This window comes from Myxine glutinosa, chromosome 1, assembly GCF_964187855.1.
Source record: "Myxine glutinosa chromosome 1, kmMyxGlut1.1, whole genome shotgun sequence".
Classification (NCBI taxonomy): domain Eukaryota; kingdom Metazoa; phylum Chordata; class Myxini; order Myxiniformes; family Myxinidae; genus Myxine; species Myxine glutinosa.
In genome coordinates this window covers 10,395,593-10,418,970 of record NC_136261.1, presented here as the reverse complement: position 1 = coordinate 10,418,970, position 23,378 = coordinate 10,395,593, and the positions used below count along the sequence as shown (strand labels likewise).

The window sequence follows — 23,378 nt, the reverse complement described above, 5'->3', positions numbered from 1 at the left end:
AGAGGAAGACAAATGATGAATTGCGAAAAATGATGGGAATAGAGCCTGTGATTGATGCTGTGAAGAGGAACAGGTTGAGATGGTTTGGTCATGTGTTGAGGAAGGATGAAAGTGACTGGTTGAGAAGAGTGATGGAAACGAATGTAGAAGGAAGTAGAGGACGGGGAAGACCAAGAAAGACTTGGCTAAAGATAGTGGAAGAAGAAATGCGGGCAAGGGGGTTAACAAGGAGAGATGCAGAAAATAGGGCAAGATGGAGAGATTGTCATGGGGACTGCAAGGCTAACCCCCGCTCTAGCAGGGAAAATGGCCTTAAAATGCATGTTGTTGTTGTTGTTGTTGTTGTTGTCAATTTTTTGCCATTTTGCGAGAAGAGCTTTAAATGATCCATGTATAGTAGGTGTGTCACCTTTCCTATTTCTGTGGATGTTCGTCTTCTGGTTGTTCGGGTGTATCCGTGTCCTTGTTCATTGATGAGGTTACTTAGTGGCTCCAGAGACAGACAAAACAGAAGGGGGGAAAGACTGTCTCCCTGGAAGTTTCCACGACGTATCTTCACATCTGCTATTTCAATTTTTCCTTCTGAGTGCTGTAACATCAATATGGTATTCCAGAGCTCCATTGTTTTCTCAATCAGTTTGATTATTTGGGGATTGATTTTGTATATTTGCATGCATTGTATCACCAGTGAATGGATTTAAAACGATATATGGCACGATATTTCAAAAATGTTGTGGACAGATTCAGACAAAACTTGGTGGATAAGTTGGTTATGCGGCAAGAACACACCGATTAGATTTTGGTTCAGGTCCGAATCCAGATCCGGCTGATCAGTGGGATACAAAACGTAAACTGTTCACCAGGCACCCGATCTTTTTTCTTTCTTTTTCACCACTTTAGCCTGGCATGCGCTCTACCCAGTACCAAATCCAGTTTGAATTGTATGTATATTGTATTTATTTATTTTAAACTCATGATTATCAATCAAGGTGACACTAGTTTATAGAGTTCAATTGTAAGAGCAATTTCCTCCTTACTTTCTCCGTAAACTCCATTGTTTCTGTTTTTCTAAAATTCCAAAGTGCTCTTTTTCTCTGTGTCCATCTACCACCCGTAGGGGGATCCGATCCGATAACTGCAGACCAAGATGTATTTGTATATTCTGAAGGCGAAGCTCTGTTGACCTGCAATTATACTGGTGACCGTGTGGTCAACAGCATTAAATGGTCAAATAAATCATCTGGAAAAATAATAGCTGAACGTTCAACAGGTAAAGACTACATATCTGAGACCCGGATCACGTTCATGGAATCAAGTGGGAAAAAAGATGGGTCCATAAAGATTAACCCCGTGCATGGATGGGACAATGGAACATACACATGTAGTTATGATGTCCAGGGAAAGATGCCAACGGAAAAGACCATCACGTTATCTTTGATACCCAGACCCCCGACTACCATAGCCCCGACTACCAAACCCTTGAGTACCAAGTCAGCATGCACCCCATGTCGTGGTGAGTAGGGTGTACAGTTATTTTTTATTTTTTTTTCATTCCTTCGTGTATCTTTAATAATCTCTATTCTATCATTATCTCTGATATATATGAACATTGAGAGGAATTCATAAATGAAGAAACTTTATCATAATATAGATGTGGGCGTGGTTAGAGGTGAGTGGGTGAGGTGGTTAGTTATGTCCCAAAAACCACATGAAATTATGTTTATCTACTGAATTGCATATTCTGAATCATTTTCACCAAATATCTACCACTTTATTAGTATTGGTATAAGAAAATTCATTATTTTTACGATCACACAAGGTCACCTTCTTTACTTTATATTGTCCATTTTGATAATTGGTTTATCCATATAAGATAACCAATGCGACAATACATTTATTAAAATGACAATATAACGATGCCGCACAACCACACACCTCTAAGCTGTCTATCCTGGGTTTGAATCCTGACCCTACAATAAAATGTCATCCTGGTGTTTCACAGCAGGGTGATTTTTTTTTTTTTTTTGTATGCAAGATCGAGGCTCGTGAAAGAGCGAACATTAATCACACAGAAAGACAAACCGACACATAAAACATATAACATCGGGAGCAGTAGACAAGATGGGGAGAGAAGGGGAAGCACACAAACAACATTTGAGAGCAGGGAGAGGGCTTGGGGGGAGGAGGCCTGGGAAGGGGTGGGGGGCGGGGGGGGGTTTGGGAGAGGTATAAAACATATGGACACTGCCAGGACTTCCAGGAAAGAAGTTGGAATTTCAAACAAGGTGGATCTGGGGTGAATTAGCGGGGGTAGAAAGATCAAGGTTTTGGATGGGGGAAGATAAGAGATGGTGGTGAACAGCTGTTTTAAAGACCTGGAGGGAGGAGTGGGATTGAAGGGAGTGAGGGAGTTTGTTCCAGAGGCGGGAGAAAAGAGGAATGAAAGAGTGAAGGTGAGCAGAGAGCCGAGATTTCGGCAGTTTAACCATCAGAGGGTGGCTGGCAGATCTTGTGCGACCTGTAGGAATATTTGGGGGACAGAGCACAGAGAGAGCTGGGGGTGCAAGGCCGGAGAGGAGTCGGTAGAAGACAGAAAGACCACCTAGCTGCCTGCGGTGAGTGAGTGAAAGTGAGTGAAATCCATAATTGTGTGTGCCGTCCCTCACATGGATGTTGAACTGGGCATTCCATGTACCGCATTAGTTGGTGGACGTTAAAGATCCTATGGTGTCCTTCATGAAGAGTAGGTGAGTTATTGCCGGCATCATAAACAAAATTGGCCATTAAAGGACCAATTGGGTGTGTGGCAGTTAGCACCCAGTATGTAACATATCTGCGTCCGGGCGACCACCACTCGTGTCAATAAATTGGGTGATCGGGCGCAGGGTACAAGCAGCGTGTCACATGACTGCCTCATTCATTCCAGATGAGCACGGTAATTTGGCAAACAGCCCCGAAATCCTGTTAAGAGTAACCAAATCAGTTGGCCTGTGTGACCACTCTGATGTGGTGTGTCTGGTTTTGGAACAGGCAACTGGGACATGTCCAGTGCCTACAAATATATATATATATGTATATATATATATATATATATGTATATATATATATATATATATATATATATATATAATTATAAAATTGAAATCTTGCGTGTTTGTATGTAACATTCGATCGGTCTGGGGGCGTGGCTTACCCCTTTGAGAGAGGAGTAATATCCACCATTTTATTAACTCGCATAGCTTTGAGGCCTGTTTTGTAGGCCCGTGGTGTCTTGCTCTCTCTCTCAGTTTTATTTCAAATCAAATTCGATATATCATGTCATTTTTCACAGTCGCTAACATAGTTTTAGACTCGGTTGAAAAAAAACGGGAAGAAAATCCGATGAAAGTTTCCGTTTATAGAACGAAATGAATTCTGAAAGGCTTGTATCTTCAAGGCCATTGAGTCTGTTTCACGCCTTTATCTTCAATCTAAGTCGCCATCTGATTTCATTTTTATCGATGGTTTTAGACTCGGTAAAAGAAATAATTGAGAACATTCACGCACACACGGGAAATTGCAGAGATATATTTTTAAAATCGCGCCACGTTGATATACGAAAATACACCGCCTAAAATAACAGGCATACAGTATATATCTTCGTCATTTCATTCAACATTATTACCCGGAAGTAAAATATGTTTCAGGAAATTACCGAGAGATATTTCTTCGATTTTTTTTTATTATTTATATGCGCATACACTTTAAATAGGTTTATTTGAAATCTTTAATTTTCACAATGTAATTTATTTGTCATTTGATGATCGGCAAAACGATAGCACAAACACAATACTATTTGCAGGAAGAATGTCGTATCAACCCTCCGGCGGCGCTACGGACGCGGACAACGAATCACACCTCACGTCTATTGGCGCGAATAGCAACATCCGCACGAATCAGTCATCAATGATTTTCATTGACGCGCCTGGAGGCACAGGGAAGACGTTTCTTATTAACCTGATTCTCTCTAAAGTGAGAGCGAGTGGAGAAGTTGCCCCCTGCGGTGGCCTCATCTGGCATAGCTGCTACCCTCATGCCTGGTGGAAGAACAGCGCACTCAAGGTTCCAAATCCCTCTGACACCGAGGGAAGATGGCGTATGCAACATCGATAAAAATTCCACTATCGCAGACCTCTTTCGAAGTACAAAACTCATCGTGTGGGATGAGTGTCCTATGATCAGGAGAGAGAGTTTCGAGGCTGTGGATCGCACGTTGCGTGATGTATGTGACAAAGACGAGCCTTTTGGAGGGATCTTGACGATATGCTGTGGTGATTTCCGTCAACGTGATCGGAGATAAGGGCCGAAATCACGTGTCACAGGTAAGTGATTTAGAACGCTGGAGAGGTGAGCTTTATGGCTTGCTGGCCCAAATAATCTCCCTCATGATGTCCAGCGTTCGCTTTAGTTCTATTCTCATATCTATTAAAACTGACATTGACCCAACGGGTCATGGGTCGTCTAGGGGTAGCATCATCATCATCATTGGCTGAGGGGTAGCATCATTGGCTGAGGCGTAGCATCATTGGCTGAGGGGTATCATCATTGGCTGAGGTGTAGCATCATTGGCTGAGGGGTAGCATCATTGGCTGAGGGGTAGCATCATTGGCTGAGGGGTAGCATCATTGGCTGAGGGGTAGCATCATTGGCTGAGGGGTAGCATCATTGGCTGAGGTGTAGCATCATTGGCTGAGGGGTAGCATCATTGGCTGAGGGGTAGCATCATTGGCTGAGGGGTAGCATCATTGGCTGAGGGGTAGCATCATTGGCTGAGGTGTAGCATCATTGGCTGAGGGGTCACATCATTGGCTGAGGGGTAGCATCATTGGCTGAGGGGTGGCATCATTGGCTGAGGGGTAGCATCATTGGCTGAGGGGTAGCATCATTGGCTGAGGGGTAGCATCATTGGCTGAGGGGTAGCATCATTGGCTGAGGGGTAGCATCATTGGCTGAGGGGTAGCATCATTGGCTGAGGGGTAGCATCATTGACTGAGGGGTAGCATCATTGGCTGAGGGGCGATATCATTGGCTGAGGGGCGGCATCATTGGCTGAGGGGCGGCATCATTGGCTGAGGGGCGGCATCATTGGCTGAGGGGCGGCATCATTGGCTGAGGGGCGGCATCATTGGCTGAGGGGCGGCATCATTGGCTGAGGGGCAGCATCATTGGCTGAGGGGCGACATCATTGGCTGAGGGGCGACATCATTGGCTGAGGCGCGGCATCATTGGATGCGGGGTAGCATCATTGGCTGAGGGGTAGCATCATTGGCTGAGGGGCGACATCATTGGCTGAGGGGCGACATCATTGGCTGAGGGGCGACATCATTGGCTGAGGGGCGACATCATTGGCTGAGGGGCGACATCATTGGCTGAGGGGCGACATCATTGGCTGAGGGGCGACATCATTGGCTGAGGGGCGACATCATTGGCTGAGGGGCGACATCATTGGCTGAGGGGCGACATCATTGGCTGAGGGGCGACATCATTGGCTGAGGGGCGACATCATTGGCTGAAGGGCGGCATCATTGGCTGAGGGGCGACATCATTGGCTGAGGGGCGGCATCATTGGCTGAGGGGCAGCATCATTGGCTGAGGGGCGACATCATTGGCTGAGGGGTAGCATCATTGGCTGAGGGGCGACATCATTGGCTGAGGGGCGGCATCATTGGCTGAGGGGTAGCATCATTGGCTGAGGGGTAGCATCATTGGCTGAGGGGTCACATCATTGGCTGAGGGGTCACATCATTGGCTGAGGGGTCACATCATTGGCTGAGGGGTCACATCATTGGCTGAGGGGTAGCATCATTGGCTGAGGTGTAGCATCATTGGCTGAGGGGTCACATCATTGGCTGAGAGGTCTTCTCCTCAATGCTTATTCCTAAAAACTGCTCTTCTATGTGAGGATTGATAAATAAAAGCAATTAGAACCAGTAAATTTAGTTTTATATGGCATTTTGCCTCTCTATTAGAAAGTGTGAGAAAATTATATATCTTCGCCATAGGTTGACCTTTGACCCCCACTGTAACCATGGTAACCCCTTAATTATATATAATAACATTGACCCAACGGGTCATGGGTCGTCTAGTATATATATATATATATACATACAGTAATCCCTCGCTATATCGCGCTTCACTTTTCGCGGCTTCAGTACATCGCGGGTTTTTCTCGCTAGTATATGTAAAATTATATATCGGATTTTTCATTATATCGCGGGATTCTGCGGCCTATAGGTATTTTTATTTTTTTAGATTTTAATTATTTTTGCGGTAAAATAAGCATTTTCTAGCCTAAAAAATTAATAATAATATAAATAAAAATATAACACATTAATTAAAACCTATATTAAAATAATATTACAGTAAATCGAAATAAAATACGCATTATAAATGAGTAGACAAAGAATTGCGCATTTTGAAAGTCCTGTATTCTGGGGGTAATTAACTTGTCCATGATTCTGGGGGTAATTAACCCATCCGTAAGGAGGGTTCTTGGACGGTTCTTCGCTACTTTAAGTAATTTGCAAGGTTGATGCCAAACTGTGTCCTGCAGTTTAATGATCAATATGGTTTTAAGAGTCATCATACTTTGGGTAACCTCTAATTTACAATAACTTATGTTTACAACTTAGAGACACATGATCATGATGACGATTTCGATGATGTTGTCTAAAGCTGCAATTAAATTAAGTCGCTGAGTAACATGAATGACCGAGGTTGTGGAGGATGGGATTTTTCGGTCATTACCTTTTGATACAGATGAGATATCTGCTTCATCACTGCATCAGATCAGGAATAACCACCCTCCTCACCTCCTCTCCACCCCCCACTGCTTCCTACAAATTAACCATCAGGAAGCTGCTGCATATGCAAGAGGAAGCTAATGCATTTCTTATTAATTTTCAAAATTAATCATCATCTCTATTTTGAATAGCTCATGAAGACTTCTTTATGCTTAGGCCTCAGGTTTGATTAAAGGCACTTTTGTCAATTATTGCCTTTTGCTTTCAAAAACACAATTTGCATCAATGTAAATACTTTGTTGTACTGTACTTGTGTAGTTCCATGATCATATGTGTATGTTTGTTTGTTAATTAATTGCAATTATAAAAGAACTTGCATCAATGTACTGTCCAGCTATATATACACGTACAAATATTTTTCTAATACGTAAGGACTAAGGATGGGTCTCAAAAGTGTGTTTAAGAGTGTAGAAAGGGTTCATAAGAGCGTGGGAAAGGTTTATAAGAGTATGAGGAGGGTTTTTAAAGGCTTAAAATATATTAAAATAATAAAATTAATATATGGTTTCTACTTTGTGGATTTTCACCTATCGCGGGGGGTTCTGGAACGTAACCCCCGCGATAAACGAGGGATGACTGTATATATATATATATATATATATATATATATATATATATATATATATATATATATATACTAGCAAATGTACCTGGTGAGTCGCTTCATGACGGGAATATGATATACGCAATCTGGGTTCTTCATCCAGAGGGAATTTAAAAAACGGATCGCATGCACACTGGAGCAGTGGCGTATTGAGGAAAAATGACGCTCGGGGCGAGATGTCAAATTTTCACCCCTCGTAACTTCCCATAAGTCTTTGAATGGTGTGTGTGTGCGTCCCCGTGTGTGTGCGTGTGTGTGTGTGTGTGTGTGTGTGTGTGTGTCTGTGTGTGTGTTTTTTTAAAGATATAAAGCTCAAAGGTCAAGCGTGCATAAAATCATCAATTTTTATTTTGTATTTAAAAAAAAAGTATTTTCGTTATTTTGAGCATACGGAAGAAGAAGAAGAAGAAGAAGATATCTGAATACAAATGGACGCAGGCGGGCTTTGCATTTTGAGATGCTTTCTGGTGTAGCAGTTGCAACTGGTCCCCCCCCCCCCCCCCCCGACGCCCCACTCCACCCCTTTATTTCATCTCTGCACACAGTTAAAAACCACAATGCAATAAGCTCCACAATCTCTTAATCCGAAACATCTTCAATATTCCAACTTCAGAATTGACTCTAACAGTAACGGCTGTATAGATTGTCATGGGGCCCACGAGGCTAACCCCCGCTCTAGCAGGGAAAATGGCCTTAAAATGCCTGTTGTTGTTGTTGTTGTTTTTGTTGTAGTAATGGCAGTCCCAACTACTAAAAAAGTGTTATTTGCTAAGAACGTTTCATTCAAAAAACGCGTCTCCAAGTAGTTCCCATGGAAGTAATAATTAAGTTAAAAACGATTATTAAGTTAAATTTAAAAAAAACTAACACCAGAACGAGAATCCCAGCCTCGCTTAAATAAATGCATATATACACTTAGTTATAAAATCGCAAGATATGGTACATTTTGTCAGATTTCACTCCAGATTTGGATATTATTTAGTCTACAGGATTCAATCCTCATATCCGAAGCCAGATTTTGATGATATGCTTCAATTATGTAATGGTAACTGATCATGTTTCGAAGGTAAGGCACGTTTTCGTAGGCCGAAAAAAAATGGCGGCTTAAGAACCCAGCGAGGTGCAGTGGGCTGACCAAGATGGCGGGCCGCCATATTGCTACACCACCACATCGGATTTTTTTTTCTAATGAGCGCCTCGTTAATCATCTTCAAAAAGGATGTTATAACACACCCAAACACCCAGTTTTCATCCTTGCAATCTGTTGGAGGTCCAGGTGTATGCATGCAAAGTGTTGGGAGGTGTTGTGCCCCTGCACACTTTGTACTAACCCTGTTAAGCTAATGCCACCAAATTGTTCTGCACAAGATGGTTCTTTGGCCCAGACTCCCTCATGCTCCACTTGGATTCTTTTCTCCATGCTGCCAACACGCCATTCCTCTGCGTGTGTTCCTCTCCGTGGTGATGGAATGTCCACTGTGCAAACTCGATGCACATTTTTGGCAGAAACTCTTGAGGTATACGAGGTGAAGGTGGGGGGAGGGATGCAGCTAGATGATAGGAGTGCAGCAATCGGATGCCAGACAAACGTTTGCAAGGGCGAGAGGTGAAAGGTGCATGAGTGTGAAGGTGTAAGATGTGTGAGAGCGAGAGGGAAAGTGAAAGATAAAAGAACAAAAGAAAATGAAATGGGAAGACTCAAGAACAAAGAGTAAACCAGATGGACAAGAGTATGGACTGCGTGAGCTCTTAGGCTCAAACTCTCAAATACAGACTCAGCTCAACGACAGAGAAGAAAAAGACATCAACCAACAAGAAGATGAGAGAGACTCTATAACCCAGGCAGCTCAGAGGCTTGGATCGGTGGGGACCTTCTTCACCCATGATTGGCGCATTCCTATCCCAATCCCCACAGCAACTCTGGATTGGCTTTCCGCGAGTTGGTGCGGGGAGCGTTGGGGGGATATCACTACAAATTATGATGGATGTGCCATCTAGTGCGAACAGCGTGGCACAAGGCCTGTTTGAGGTGGTGAGCTTACTTAGGAGGTTCGGATGGAGGACAAGGCTGCTACGCTGAAGGCAGGGAGTAGAGGACTGTAGAGCATGTTCTGTGTGTTATGTTGTGGAGGAAATGGATGTAGACCAGAGTGTAGAAGCAGAAAGGAACATGTATTGGATATACAGTATATCTCTCTCACCTCTTAATAGTCGGTCAAGCAGCTCTGGCCCCAGGCCCATATGCCTTTTCTGCCTCTAGGGAGCGCATTCACCTCCTGCATTACACGTACACTTAGGAGCCATAATCAAATGATTTGCGCAAAAATTCACGAGCACCAGGAATCACAACACGTCAGCAGGACGAGAAGAAAGAATGAAACTCAGAACAGGCTACACACAAGTAGTCGTGCAAGGGTTGTGGGTAATGTGACCATTGTTTGTGGGAGGTGGTGGTGGAGGATAGAGATGGAGGATGATGTGTTCATCTTTTAATTTTGTTAATCTATCGTGCTGTTCACATTTTAATAGCGCATTCAATGCGTTTCCCAATCGCACTGTTCATATTTTAATAGCGCATTCAATGTGTTTCCCAATCGTGCTGTTCATATTTTAATAGTGCATTCAATGCGTTTCCCAATCGCGCTGTTCATATTTTAATATCGCATTAAATGTGTTTCCCAATCACGCTGTTCATATTTTAATATCACATTAAGTGTGTGTTTACCAATTGCGCTGTTCATATATATTAATATCACATTAAATGTGTGGTTAACAATTATGCTGTTCATATTTTAATATCGCATTAAACGTGTGATTCCAAATCACGATGTTTATAGTTTAATATTGCATTTAAAGTGTTTCCCAATCGTGCTGTTCATATTTTAATAGAACATTAAATGTGTTTTTCCCAATCCCACTGTTCATATTTTAATAGAATATTAAATATGTGTTTCCCTATCGTGCTGTTCATATTTTAATATCGCATTAAATGTGTTTGCCAATCGCGCTGTTCATATTTGAATGTCACATTAAATGTGTTTCCCAATCGCGCTGTTCATATTTTAATTTCGTATTAAATGTGTGTTTCCAAATCATGCTGTTCATATTTTAATATCGCATTAAATGTGTTTCCCAATCATGCTGTTCATCTTTTAATATCGCATTAAATTTGTTTCCCAATCGTGCTGTTCATATTTTAATATCCCATTCAATGTGTTTCCCAATCGCGCTGTTCATATTTTAATATCGCATTAAATGTGTTTCCCAATCATGCTGTTCATATTTTAATAGAACATTAAATATATGTTTCCCAATCACACTGTCATATTTTAATGGAACATTAAATGTGTATTTCCCAATCCCACAGTTCATTTTTTTTTTTTTTTTTTTTTTGTATACAAGATCGAGGCTCGTGAAAGAGCGAACATTAATCACACAGAAAGACAAACCGACACATAAAACATAACATAGGGAGCGGTAGACAAGATGGGGAGAGAGGGGGAAGGACACAAACACAACATTTGAGAGCAGGGACCGAGAGACATGGAGACATCGAGAGATCTGAGAGAGGGTGAGGGCTTTGGGGGGGGGGGGGCGTGGGAAGGGGGCAGTGGGAGAGGTATAAAACATATGGACACTGCCAGGACTTCCAGGAAAGAAGTTGGAATTTCAAACAAGGTGGATCTGGGGTGAATTAGCGGGGGTAGTTTTAATAGAACATTAAATGTGTGTTTCCCAATCCCGCTGTTCATATTTTAATAGAACATTAAATGTGTGTTTCCCTATCATGCTGTTCATATTTTAATATCGCATTAAATGTGTGTTTGCCAATCGCGCTGTTCATATTTTAATGGAACATGAAATGTGTGTTTCCCTATTGTGCTGCTCATATTTTAATAGAACATGAAATGTGTGTTTCCCTATCGTGCTGTTCATATTTTAATAGAACATGAAATGTGTGTTGCCCTATCGTGCGGTTCATATTTTAATATCGCATTAAATGTGTTTCCCAATCGGGCTGTTCATATTTTAATGTCGCATTAAATGTGTTTCCCAATCGCTCTTTTCATATTTTGATATCGCATAAAATGTGTCTCCCAATCCCGCTGTTCATATTTCAACAGAACATTAAATTTGTTTCCCAATCGTGCTGTTCATATATTAATATCGCATTAAATGTGTGTTTCCCAATCGCGCTGTTCTTATTTTAATAGAACATTAATTATATTTTTCCCATTTGCGCTGTTCATATTTTAATAGAACATTTAATTTGTTTCCCAATCGCGCTGTTCATATTTTAATATCGCATTAAATGTGTGTTTACCAATCACACTGTTCATATTTTAATAGAACATTAAATGTATGTTTCCCTATTGTGCTGTTCGTATTTTAATAGCACCTTAAATGTGTGTTTCCCAATCGCGCTGATCATATTTTAATAGAACATTAAATGTATTTCTCAATCTTGCTGTTCATATTTTAATAGAACATTAAATGTGTGTTTCCTTTTCACACTGTTCATATTTTAATATCACATTAAATGCGTGTTTCCCAATCGCGCTGTTCATATTGTCGTGTGGTTTGCTCAGTTAACACCGAGCGTCACCAAGGATGGATTCGAGCTTACTTGGAGGCGTTTATTCAATCGATGGCGGATCATACACGAGGCGGAATGAACAATGCCGCTTACCTTCACGGTCCAACGCTTCAACCTGAAATCAATAATTCAACCAAAACTGATTTTGAATAGAACAGAAAATAATACAAGGGTTTATTCAAAATAACTATCGGGACAGGGAAACGCGATGATAAAAACTAAATCCTAAATTGGGACGTCCCCACACCAGACTCCAGATACGAAACAATGGGAAAATAAATAAAAGAAACGTTGTGTGCGCATTTGTGTCGGGCTTATCTCAGCCTGCATGTCGGGTCGGTCCATTCAGGCTCCGTCCGACGCGGCTCTGGTCGGCGCGAACCACTCGGCCCTGTTTGCTGGCGCGAACACCGGCCTCCTGCACAGTCCGTCCCACGCCACACGGCACAGCACTTGCACGCAGGCACCAGGCGAGGATGACCGCCGGTGCCCACCGTCTTTCCAACGTCCACTAGGCAGAACAGGTCCAACACGAAGGGATGGTAAAGGGAAGGCAAGAGGCAAAGGGAAGAGAGGAAAATGCCGGCAAGAGAGAGATTTTCCTCGCCGTCACGTGATGTCAACCCTCCTCTCCTCCAACCAGCGTGGTGCCCCTTGGTTTCTCGAATCTTCTCAATGAGTTGGTGTCCTCTCATTGGCCGAGTGCTTTTTGCCCTTCATGTCATACCATCCGTCGGTGGCCAATCATTCTGCCGCTTCCTTCCACATTCCTTTTACCCATCAGTGGCCAGCTTCCTACCCCATTGTGCGATCTTCCCATCAAAATCCTCTTGACCAATCACGCGTGAAGTGGGCGTGGCCTCAGCCTGCCTTGCACGATGTTCCATCGCCAAGGTGGCGTACTGCGTGACCGCTGCCTGTTGGTTTTTCCGGTCAGTCTTATCGTCTTGTGGCGGAGGGGGAATTAAATAATGTGGTGCACTAATGGATCTAGCGGGACAAAGGAATGATCACCGAGGTTTCACACACAGGGGTCTTATCCTTATTCCCTCGACCTATTTATCAGGCCCCATTCCTCGTAATGGGGGCGAATACACACCTTAATCCGACAAACCGCCTAAACACAGAACTTATTACAGGTGAGGTTCCCTATCACGACAGTCGGACACCTACCTATGCAGATCTACCTAAATCTAGATATTCCCCTACCCCAAAATTCATAGCAATATTTTAATAGAACATTAAATGTTTGTTTCCCGATCGCACTGTTCATATTTTAATAGCGCATTAAATGTGTGTTTCCCAATTTCGCTGTTCATATTTTAATAGTGCATTAAATGTGTGTTTCCCAATTACGGTGTTCATATTTTAATAGTGCATTAAATGTGTGTTTCCCATTCGCGATGTTCATCCTTTAAAGTCTTGTGATCATATTAGTATGATTCTCCATGCTGCCGCCCTGTCTTCTTGCAACCATTGAAATTGGTTTAAAATACTGAGATACTGTTGTACACCGCTCCTTTCCTATGCCATCTCCAGGCGCTGCATAACGTCATTTCCGGGCACCGAAGGGGGCTCGGCAATGACGCACACTGAAAGGGAGTACTCAGTTTTCACTCTGGTTGTTTTCTTACTTTTTTATTTTTATTTTTATTTTTCTCTTTTTTTTTTGTATACTGAATCGAGGCTCGTGAAAGAGCTGACATTTACTTCACAAACAAATCAACCAGACAAACAAAATATATAAAAAGAGGGAGCGGAAGACAAGAGAATGGGAAGCACGCAAACACTTGAGAGCACACAACATTTAAGAGCAGGGAGATGTGTGGGAGGGAGAGGGCTTGGGGGGAGGAGGCGTGGGAAGGGGGGTGGGGGGGGGTGGGAGAAGTCTAAAACACAAGGACACCAAGGACTTCCAGGACAGAAGTTGGTATTTCAAAAAGTGGAATTGGGGTGAAATTATCGGGGATAGAAAAGATCAAGGTTTTGGATGGGGGAAGATAAGAGATGGTGGTGAACAGCTGTTTTAAAGACCTGGAGGGTGGAGTGGGATTGAAGAGAGTGAGGGAGTTTGTTCCAGAGGCGGGAGAAAAGAGGAATGAAGGAGTGAAGGTGAGCAGAGTGTCTTGATTTTGGCAGTTTAACGATAAGAGGGTTGCAGGCAGATCTTGTGCGACCTGTAGGAATATTTGCGGGACAGAGCCCAGAGAGAGCTGGGGGGGCAAGGACAGAGAGGAGTCGGTAGAAGACGGAAAGACCACCAACCTGCCTGCGGTGAGTGAGTGAGAGACCCTTAGAGTCAGCTTCATCGCGGGAGATTCCAATGATTCTGAATGCTTTGCTTTCAACAGCGTGAAGACGAGCTAGGTGTGAGGCAGGAGCACCAGCCCAGAGGGGAGAGCAGTATTCCATTGAGCTGCGGATGACAGCCTTGTACGTGGTGAGGAGCTCAGGTGTGCCAAGGAAGGACTTCGCACGATGGAGGATGCCCAGTCGGCGACTGACTTTGGAGGCCAGATTTGAAATGTGGTTTTCCCAGGAAAGATCATGGCAGATAGTGAGACCCAAAAGTTTGAGTGACAGAACTTCTTGGAGAGGATTATTCAGAAAGTAGATGGGCGGGTTGTCCAGTCGGTCTTTTCGGAGAGACATCGTAAGAGTGTGAGATTTGTCAGGATTGAAAGACATGTTCCACTTGTTTGCCCAGTCTGTTATTTTGTCCAGGTCTGCAGAGAGTGAGGAGGCTGCAGACTGCCGATCTGAGGGATGAAGAATGGAGCGACAGAGAGTAGAGACATCAGCAAAGAGATAGAGAGGATTTTCAAGAGAGTCGGAGAGATCATTGATGAAGACCAGAAAAAGCACAGGGCCCAGAACACTGCCTTGGGGAACTCCAGCCTGAACAGGAAGAGGAGCTGAGAGAAACCCATTCAGGGCTACACGTTGACTACGACTAGAGAGGAAGTCCGCCAGCCATGCGTGGAGATTTCCATGGATACCAACAGAGGAGAGTTTGGTGAGCAGAGCGGGGTGCCAGACCGTATCGAAGGCACGTGATATGTCAAGGGAGACAGCTCTAATTTCCTGTTTGGCATTGAAGACCTCCATCCATTGCTGAGAAAGCAGTAGCAGCATGTCCAGAGTAGAGTGACCAGGTCTGAAACCAAATTGATGATCAGAGATCAAGCCATTGGAGAAGAGGAAAGATTTCATATCTGAAGCAATGATGGATTCCATGACTATACTGATAATTGAGAGAAGGCTGATTGGTCTGTAGTTGCTAGGATCTGTTTTTGCACCTTTTTTGTGCAAAGCGGTGATGTTGGCAGATTTCCAAGCAGATGGCAGATGACCTTGAGCAAAAGAGAGTGTGAAGAGAAGAGAGAGAGGGAGTGAAAGAGCGGACGAACAAGATTTTAGGACCCGTGGGCTGATGCCGTCAGGTCCAGTTGCAGAATCAGAGTCGAGGGTTGACAGAAACTTTTCCACCTTGTCAGGAGGAAAGGACACAGAGTCCAGGAGCAGCTGGGTACGACTGGGTACGGTGGGTACAGAGAGGGATGGGTTTGGGACACAATATTTAGAGGCAAACACAGAGTTGAGGCATTCAGCTTTTTCACGTGCGGAGTCAGCCGTGTGGCCGTTTGAGGTGAGGGAGGGGATGGAGGGGGAACAAACACCAGAAACAGATTTGACCAGATGCCACCAGGATTTGGAAGAGGGAGACAGATAAGAGAGTTCTGTCCTGAGAATGGAGAGATATTGTTTCCTGGCTCTCCTGAGGGTGGACACACACTTGTTTCGGGCTTCGTGAAAGGAAATGAGATTTCCTTCCGTTGGATTTGCTTTCCAGGAGACGAAAGCAAGTTGTTTCTGGGCAATAGCCTCACCACAAGATTCCGTGTACCATGGACGGGAGGAAGGGTATGACAACTGAAGACGAGATGGGATAAATCTGTGCATGAGAGAGAGCAGTTTACTTTGGAAGAATTCCCAGGATGAGTTGATGTCAGAGGTGGTAGAGATGGGAGACCAGTCCAGATGATTGATGGCTGCTTGAAGACCATGCCAGTTGGCCTGAGTGAAATGCCAGTCTCGTCGACGCTGAGGAGGCTCTCTGAGAATGGTCAGAGAGATGTCCACTTTAACAAGCACATGATCAGATGAGCCGATTGGAGCAGAAGAAGAGCAGCAGACATTTTCAGGGAAGTTAGTCATAACCAAGTCCAGAAGAGAAGATGCTCCGTTGATTGAGATCCGGGTCGGGAAATTGACAGATTGTGTCAGTCCCAGTGAGTCACAGAAGTCCTTTGCTGAAGAGCCATGGCTGGTGAGAGAGGTACGATGGACCCAGCCAACTGGCATGGTGACAATTGAAATCACCACATATGAGGAAGAGAGAGTTGGGATGGGTAGATAGAAGTTGGTCCATGTTATCAGACAGCGACATGTAGATGGAGTCATCACTGTTTGGTGGACGGTACAACACACATATGAACAGAAGGTGGGAGCGAAGGGGAAGCCGTAGCCAAAGGTATTCCTGGGGGTGAGGTGGAGAGAGGGCAGTGCAGGGCGAGTAAGGAAGAGAGTTTTTTATAAAGATAGCAACCCCCCCTCCAGGACGAGGCTCAGGTCTATCATACCGGAGGAGGGAGTAACCTGGGAGAGATACCAAGGAATCAGAGACATCATGAAGGAGGAAAGTTTCTGTTAAGCAGATCACGTCTGGTTTGTCAGAAGCAACCTGTATGGAGAGATCAGTCAAGTTTGAGCGAAGGCCCCGGATGTTTGAGGTCCCTACTGTTAAAGAAGAGGAAGGGGGAGCATCGGATACAGAACAGGGGGGGGGGGCGGTAGGGTATGATGTGGAAGAGGAGGAAGAGGTAGGGAGAGCTGTTGAAGGTGTGTCAGAGATTTCAGAGCAGCTTGGAGAAAGGGAAGAATGGGGCGGACAAAAGGTTTGATGGTGATTGGGTGAGGCGCAGTGAGGTGTTGTTTGAGGAGGGGGAAGAGTGAGGCAGAAGGTTGAGGGAGATGAAGGTGAGAGTTGGAAGGGGGAAGAAGCGGGGAGGACGCTTTGAGGAGGAGGGGTGAGAGGGGAGTCTAGGAGGGAAGGGGAAGGGGGGAGATCTGAAAGGGATGGGTGATGGGGAAGATTTGGAGGGGAGGGGCAAGGGGGAAGATTTGAAAGGGATGGGTGATGGGGAAGATTTGGAGGGGAGGGGTGAGATTGGATTTTGAAAAATGTACGATTAATGGGAAACGAACATTTCTTGCAAAATGAGTTTCTTGCGACCTTCGAGTCAAAAATACGTTTGAGGACGCTGAAGGATGGGTGGAGTTCTGGAGAGTTTAGGGAATGAATGAAAGAGGCACTGTAGCTGTAAGAGATGGAATTTTTTTTTGGAATGAATAGATTTGATGAGCAAGTCGAAAGCATCCTTTTATAGAACAAGAAGAAAAAGGTGTTATAGTATATGACTGAATACCATTGTTCAGGGGACAGATGAAACATTTTTTAATGACGTGAACACGTGATCACGAACAACGTGGTCAAAGAACGAACGAACAAATACGAACGAAACGGATAAGAACAGAGAAGGGAATACTTTTTTTTTCTTTTTTTTTTGAGTTGGGATGAAAACAGAGACAGAGACCGAACGTGAAACGTGAAAAATAGAGACCGAAAGGAATTGCGAGCGCAATCGAAGAAACCGCTGAGACAGAAACAAAGCCTCAGGCCAAGGGCAGACACGGTAGCGTCCTACTACTAGTCCTACGCTTGGCATCAGAATATGCAACACGAACTGTACCGACGATTATGTACACAGGTATTCTTTACACAGGTACACACACAGGTATTCTGTACACAGGTATGAAAAACCAACACCAAGAATACTATTAGAGACACACCAATAGTTACATACACACCGAAAGAAAGATAAAGTTTCGACCTGTGGTAAAGCCGGTATTACGACAAAAACACAATTGTGAAAAGTTACTTATTAACTTCGAAAGCGTGCGCGCATGCACAGCTTTGAAGAGACGTGACGTCACGTGACTTCCCGAGACGAGAAGAGACGTGAAGAGACTTTGAAGAGATTTAAAACGTTAGACAAGTGGTCGATGTTCGGGGAAGTTAGGGGGAGAAGAGAAAATCTAAGAAATAAGCAATACAGCGAAGGAAAGCACTTAAATTCGCAGAACACCTATGAACACCGATGGGCCGAGATAAACTAGGCCGCGCACGCGGTGGGACAGAAAAGGGTTAAATTATACAAAAGTTTGCAGGAATTGCGAATCAACAGCAACTGGAAAACACACTGCAACACATGCACAATAAAAAACGAGTAGAAATTGACGAATACACGAATGGAAAAAATACTTTAACTTTTGCTGCCGTCCAGAGGTCGAACACGCTTCCTTGCTCCAGGCACCGAAAACGGAAGTCCGGAAGTCAGTTTTCTTGATTGTCCGGGCGATATCTCAGCCATCCTTTGAGCTAGGAAGCTGAAATTTCGGCACAATCGTGAGCAAGTACTTTGGAAAAAAAACACTTTGTTTTTTGATTAACCAATTAATTGATTAGTTATTTAATTATTAGCGATTAATTAAGTACTTATTTATTTCCTTTCTATTCTGGCCATGATCTCATGCACCTTTTCAGGTAGGAAGATTATATTTGGACATGCCAATGAAAAAGTGATTTGGCTGTAAAAGATCTTTTTGATTTATTGATTAATCAATTAATAGATTAATTATTTAATTATTCGATTAATGACCAAAAAATTTTTTTTTTAACTTACAGATTCTGATGAAATGGTGATGGTTTACATGTTCTATTAGCGAATTGATTAATTGTTTCATTTTTTTATGATTATGATTTATTTATTTTCATTATTAATAATTTCTTTATTTTATTTCTCATCTGGGCAATATGTCAGGCACCTTTTGAGCTATGGATCTAATATTTGGACATGACAATGACCAATTGATTTGGCTGTAAAGGGTATTTTTGATTTATTGATTAATTAATTAATCGATTAGTTATTTAATTATTCGATGAATGACTTAATTAAATATTTTTTTTTTTTAAAGTTACAGATTCAGATGAAATGGTGGTGGTTTATGTATTCTATTAGCCAATTGATTAACTATTTAATTTTTTATGATTATGATTTATTTATTTTCATTATTAATCATTTATTTATTTTCTTTCTCATCTGGGCAATATCTCAGGCACCTTTTGAGCTGGGAAGCTAATATTTGGACATGACAGTGACCAAGTAATGTGACTATAAAGGATATTTTTGATTTATTGATTCATCATTTAATTGATTAATTATTTATTGATTAATCAATTAATTTTTTTTTATTTTTTATTAATGACTTATTTAATTACATTTCTAAAAGATACATCTTCGGATGAAGCACTAGTGGTTTAGTTATTCTATTAGCCAATTATTGATTAAGAAAATGTTTTATGATAATCTTTTATTGATTTTAATTATGCAATTAATCGATCAATTATTGTACATCTCTCCCTCCCAATGCAATCTCTTTGAGCCGCGCTGTAGGATATTTAATTATTTGGCATGGGTTCGGTGTACTTTGAATGTATCTGTACTTTTAAAAATATCTTTACTCGGTGTAGTGTACTGCTTTGTTCTACCGGGCGAGCACCCAGGAGGTATTGCCCCTATTTTAAAGTCATATTTCGATTCCTTATAATGATGTCACAGGTATCATGTGATGTCCTTTTTAGAGAGTAATGTATTTGTGCTGTTACCCTGGTCAAGGTGTATGAAAGTTCAAACACCTGTTGTGTCGTGCTTTGAAAGGTTATTGAGGTTGAAATTTGATATCCTGAAGTGTGATGACATTAATATGTTTTTTTTTTTTTATCTGCAGAGGCAAGAAATTGTTGGAAGATTTTAATCGCTATCCTGGTGATTTTTGTGTTATGTATCATTGCTGTAATCATATTCTATCTTTACAAGACAGGAAATTTCTGGTGAGTTTCCATTGTACCTGAATGTTTGTTCTTTCTACACTGAACGTGATGTTTGAGGTTTTTAGAAAAACAGTGTCGGTTGGTGATATTATGATGATGTGATGTCAAATCATTGGATCTCTAGGCAATGTATGTCACGCTGTAGTCAGCCATGATTATGTCCAGGATTTCTTCTTTTCCACGTTCCACACCAAGCCAAGGGTACTTGCCCTACTATTGTTGATCCCAAGCAAGTTTATCATGTCTTCTTTACCCCACCCCAAATTAATCATGCAAATATCCGAACTAAAAGGCTGAAAGTAGGTGGCATGTACCCTGATTAGTTGGGCAGTTGGTTGGTAATGTGCTGTTTTCAACTCGCATTATGTCTAAGCACTGACGATTATCTAAACAAGGAAGCGTCTTCATTAATCTACTTCCCTATATATTTATATATATACAGTATATTGTTACGGACCGCGGATTGGATGTTATTTACCGAGCGGAGGTCACCGCGGCCGAACAGTTGCTCCCCGTTTCTTCCCTTACACTCACCCGATTCACCCAGACGTTGGCCAAATCGCGCTATGCTAAATCAATGATGGAAAGGACACGATGACTGGGAAAGAGGAAACGACGCAAGGGGGGTACAGTTCTCAAGACCTCCGGAGGAGGGTATAATTACAGTGGTGGAGAAAAGGGGGTAGATTACCAGGCAGAGTGAGGTAAAGACACAGAAGAGATGGGCAGTTAAATGCAGTCTTATCTATTCCCCGACAGACCACGGACAAACGGACAAGGTAGACTTACACAGGGGTTGATGGCAGGAAGGGACAGGTAGGTTGATGGCACAAGGTGCACCTTGGCTCGGGGACAGGATAAAGCACGGTTCAAAAGATGCAGGGAGGTCTCACAGCGCTCGGAGGGGACGTCTTGCTTTCTCTCAGCTCGGCGCGCATCTGACGTCACCTCCCTCTCACTGCGCATGCTCAGCGGGGAGTGACACGCCCTCGGCTGGTTGGTTCCGCCCCACTGGGGCCGGTCCGCCGCTTCCATTGGGTGCGGGGGTTACCGGGCTCCGCCCTTGACGAGGAGCCGACAGGGAGCCCCTGTTTGGTAACCCCGTCGAGCACATGTCCGATGGCGGCTCGTTGGGAAGGCCTGGTGCCCTCCCACCACCCCTACCAACCAAGCCAGAGTGAGGACGCGCACTCCCTGCGCTCATTGTTGTTGTTGTTGTTGTTGTTGCTGAACTGTGAGGAAGAGCTGCGGGGAGGTATTGGGAGGTCCTAAACTTCCTAACGGTGCCATACAATCACATTCTGGTGCAACAAAGGGTCAGAATTAATGGAAACGAATCCTTAACTGACATAGACTAAGAATAACTAGCAAGATGTCCTATAGTTGTCTTACATGAGATGCGGTGAACCTGGATGCGACATTTAATGGGGGAAATAGGGGGAGGTCGGGTCTACAGAGTGTTGTTTACAGAAAATGGGACTAGGGAATGGGGGATTGGGGAGAGTTGGGAAGTATTGAGGAAATAGGGGAATATTTACAAGCGGATATGGATGGATGCAAATCCCATATCCGCAACACTGCACCCTTCTCGACCTCGGGGCGTCCCGACCCGATAAATTTTTACCTACTTTAGTGTGGCACTCAGATGTAGTTCCCTCTACTATTAACTCAACCCTGAGTGCGACAGTTTTACAGATGTTCACAAATGAGTAAATATGTCCCCCTGTGACGTTGTACCCTTCTCCTAACAGAAACACACCCACAGGATAACCGAATCGCGGAAAGCATCCTCAAACTAAACATACAGCCGGTAGGGAGCATCATTTATACAAGACTACACTGATATTTACACTACGATCCAGGACCTGTTCTTTGAGGAACACATGCAGATGTTATGCATAGGGAGAGCACGCATGCCAGCATTGATACACCAACCCACGAGTGCCCTGTGGCCCTACGGCCTTTAATAATGTGCAGAGCACCCCTTCCAAGCACCAAAAGCACCACCCCCTTATGCACAGTCAGCACCATCCGGTGCACCAATAAAGTGTTTAATAACAATGCACAATCAAGTGTCCATGGTCACCGGTGGTGTCGCAGCCGGCCGATGTTCTGCCGCTGGTCTTGCCTTCATGGAGTGCACTTGGCCTTCTGGCTTCTTTAGAAATAAAGAAAGGCGCCAACCGCGTCCATTTCTGAATTGTGGCCGTCAGGGGGCCAACTAAAAGTGGTTCACCTGTATGGCATAGGTGCCACATTGACCCAGAGGTCCATCCACGGGTGGTGCTTGACCGCAAAGGAACTGCGGTCCATTGTGGGCGGCCACAAAAATTGCGGTCCATATGGTGTGTTGATCCCGGCAGCAAGCAGCGGAAGTACAGGCCCACAACTGCGGAGCCAGCACCTCTCTCTCCTCTCTCTCTGCCCCAAAGCCAGATTCTCGGAGGTGGGAGACAAAAGAAGACAAGTGAGTAAGGTGGTAAGGGCGCAAAAGTGCATGCAATACAAGGTAATGCACACTGGGGGCACATGGAAACCAGGTGAGACAGGTACGTTCCTACCGTACGCCCCCCCCCCCCCACCAGGTAACCTACATTGCCCCTCCCTTACCCCTTACTGTATCCACAAAACACAACACTACCCATAAACATCTACTTTACACATCAACAACCGTCCCTACTGTCTTCCCCGTTCCTCCCATAAACCAAATTCGTCTTCTCTCCCTCCTAACCAATCAAATTTGCCATTTCCAACTCTCATCAAAATTTGCCATCTCCAACTCAACATCAAAATTTGCCATCACCAATTCATCATCAGTCCCTCCTAAGGAGGGAGAGATGGAATCACCCCAATGTCTCATCCACGTCGTGATGCGTCTCACAAATCCAAACAGCAATTCTCCTTTCCTGCAACACAAAACAAAGAAAACACAGGTGTGGAGTCATCATCATTACCTCAGGTAAGTGGCTGCGTATGGTGCGACAGGTTCATCAATCCTAACTATTTCCTAAATGACTTTAACAACTTTACATTACCCGGGGTCTTTCTCCTGCCAAACCATTGGCCCTCATTACTCTATGTGGTTCGAAGAACCAAAATCCCATTGACCATCTGTGGTGCACACCATCAATTTGGGTCTCACTCCCCGATTCAACACTCGGTGCTCCCGCACAATTTCGGTGGCTGGGTCGTGTGACGCTCCCAGCTGGTCTGCCCACCTGCACACCTCCACCACTGTTGTTGCCTACCGAGCTCACCTGCTCCTCACCCTAACCTAACTAACTGGGGAAGGCCCTCTCGCACTCTCACCCCCTCGGTGCC

The 23,378-nt window shown here is 43.8% G+C and overlaps 1 protein-coding gene across 1 annotated transcript in view; it reads left to right on the top strand.

Annotated features, from left to right (window-relative positions):
* Positions 1–23,378, top strand: part of LOC137421269 (uncharacterized) — a 130,798-nt gene that overhangs the window by 20,958 nt on the left and 86,462 nt on the right. The window contains exons 2-3 of the mRNA XM_068107162.2: positions 1,118–1,513; positions 19,955–20,057. Coding sequence (XP_067963263.2) covers positions 1,118–1,513; positions 19,955–20,057 — 499 coding nt within the window. The remainder of the gene's footprint in view (positions 1–1,117; positions 1,514–19,954; positions 20,058–23,378) is intronic.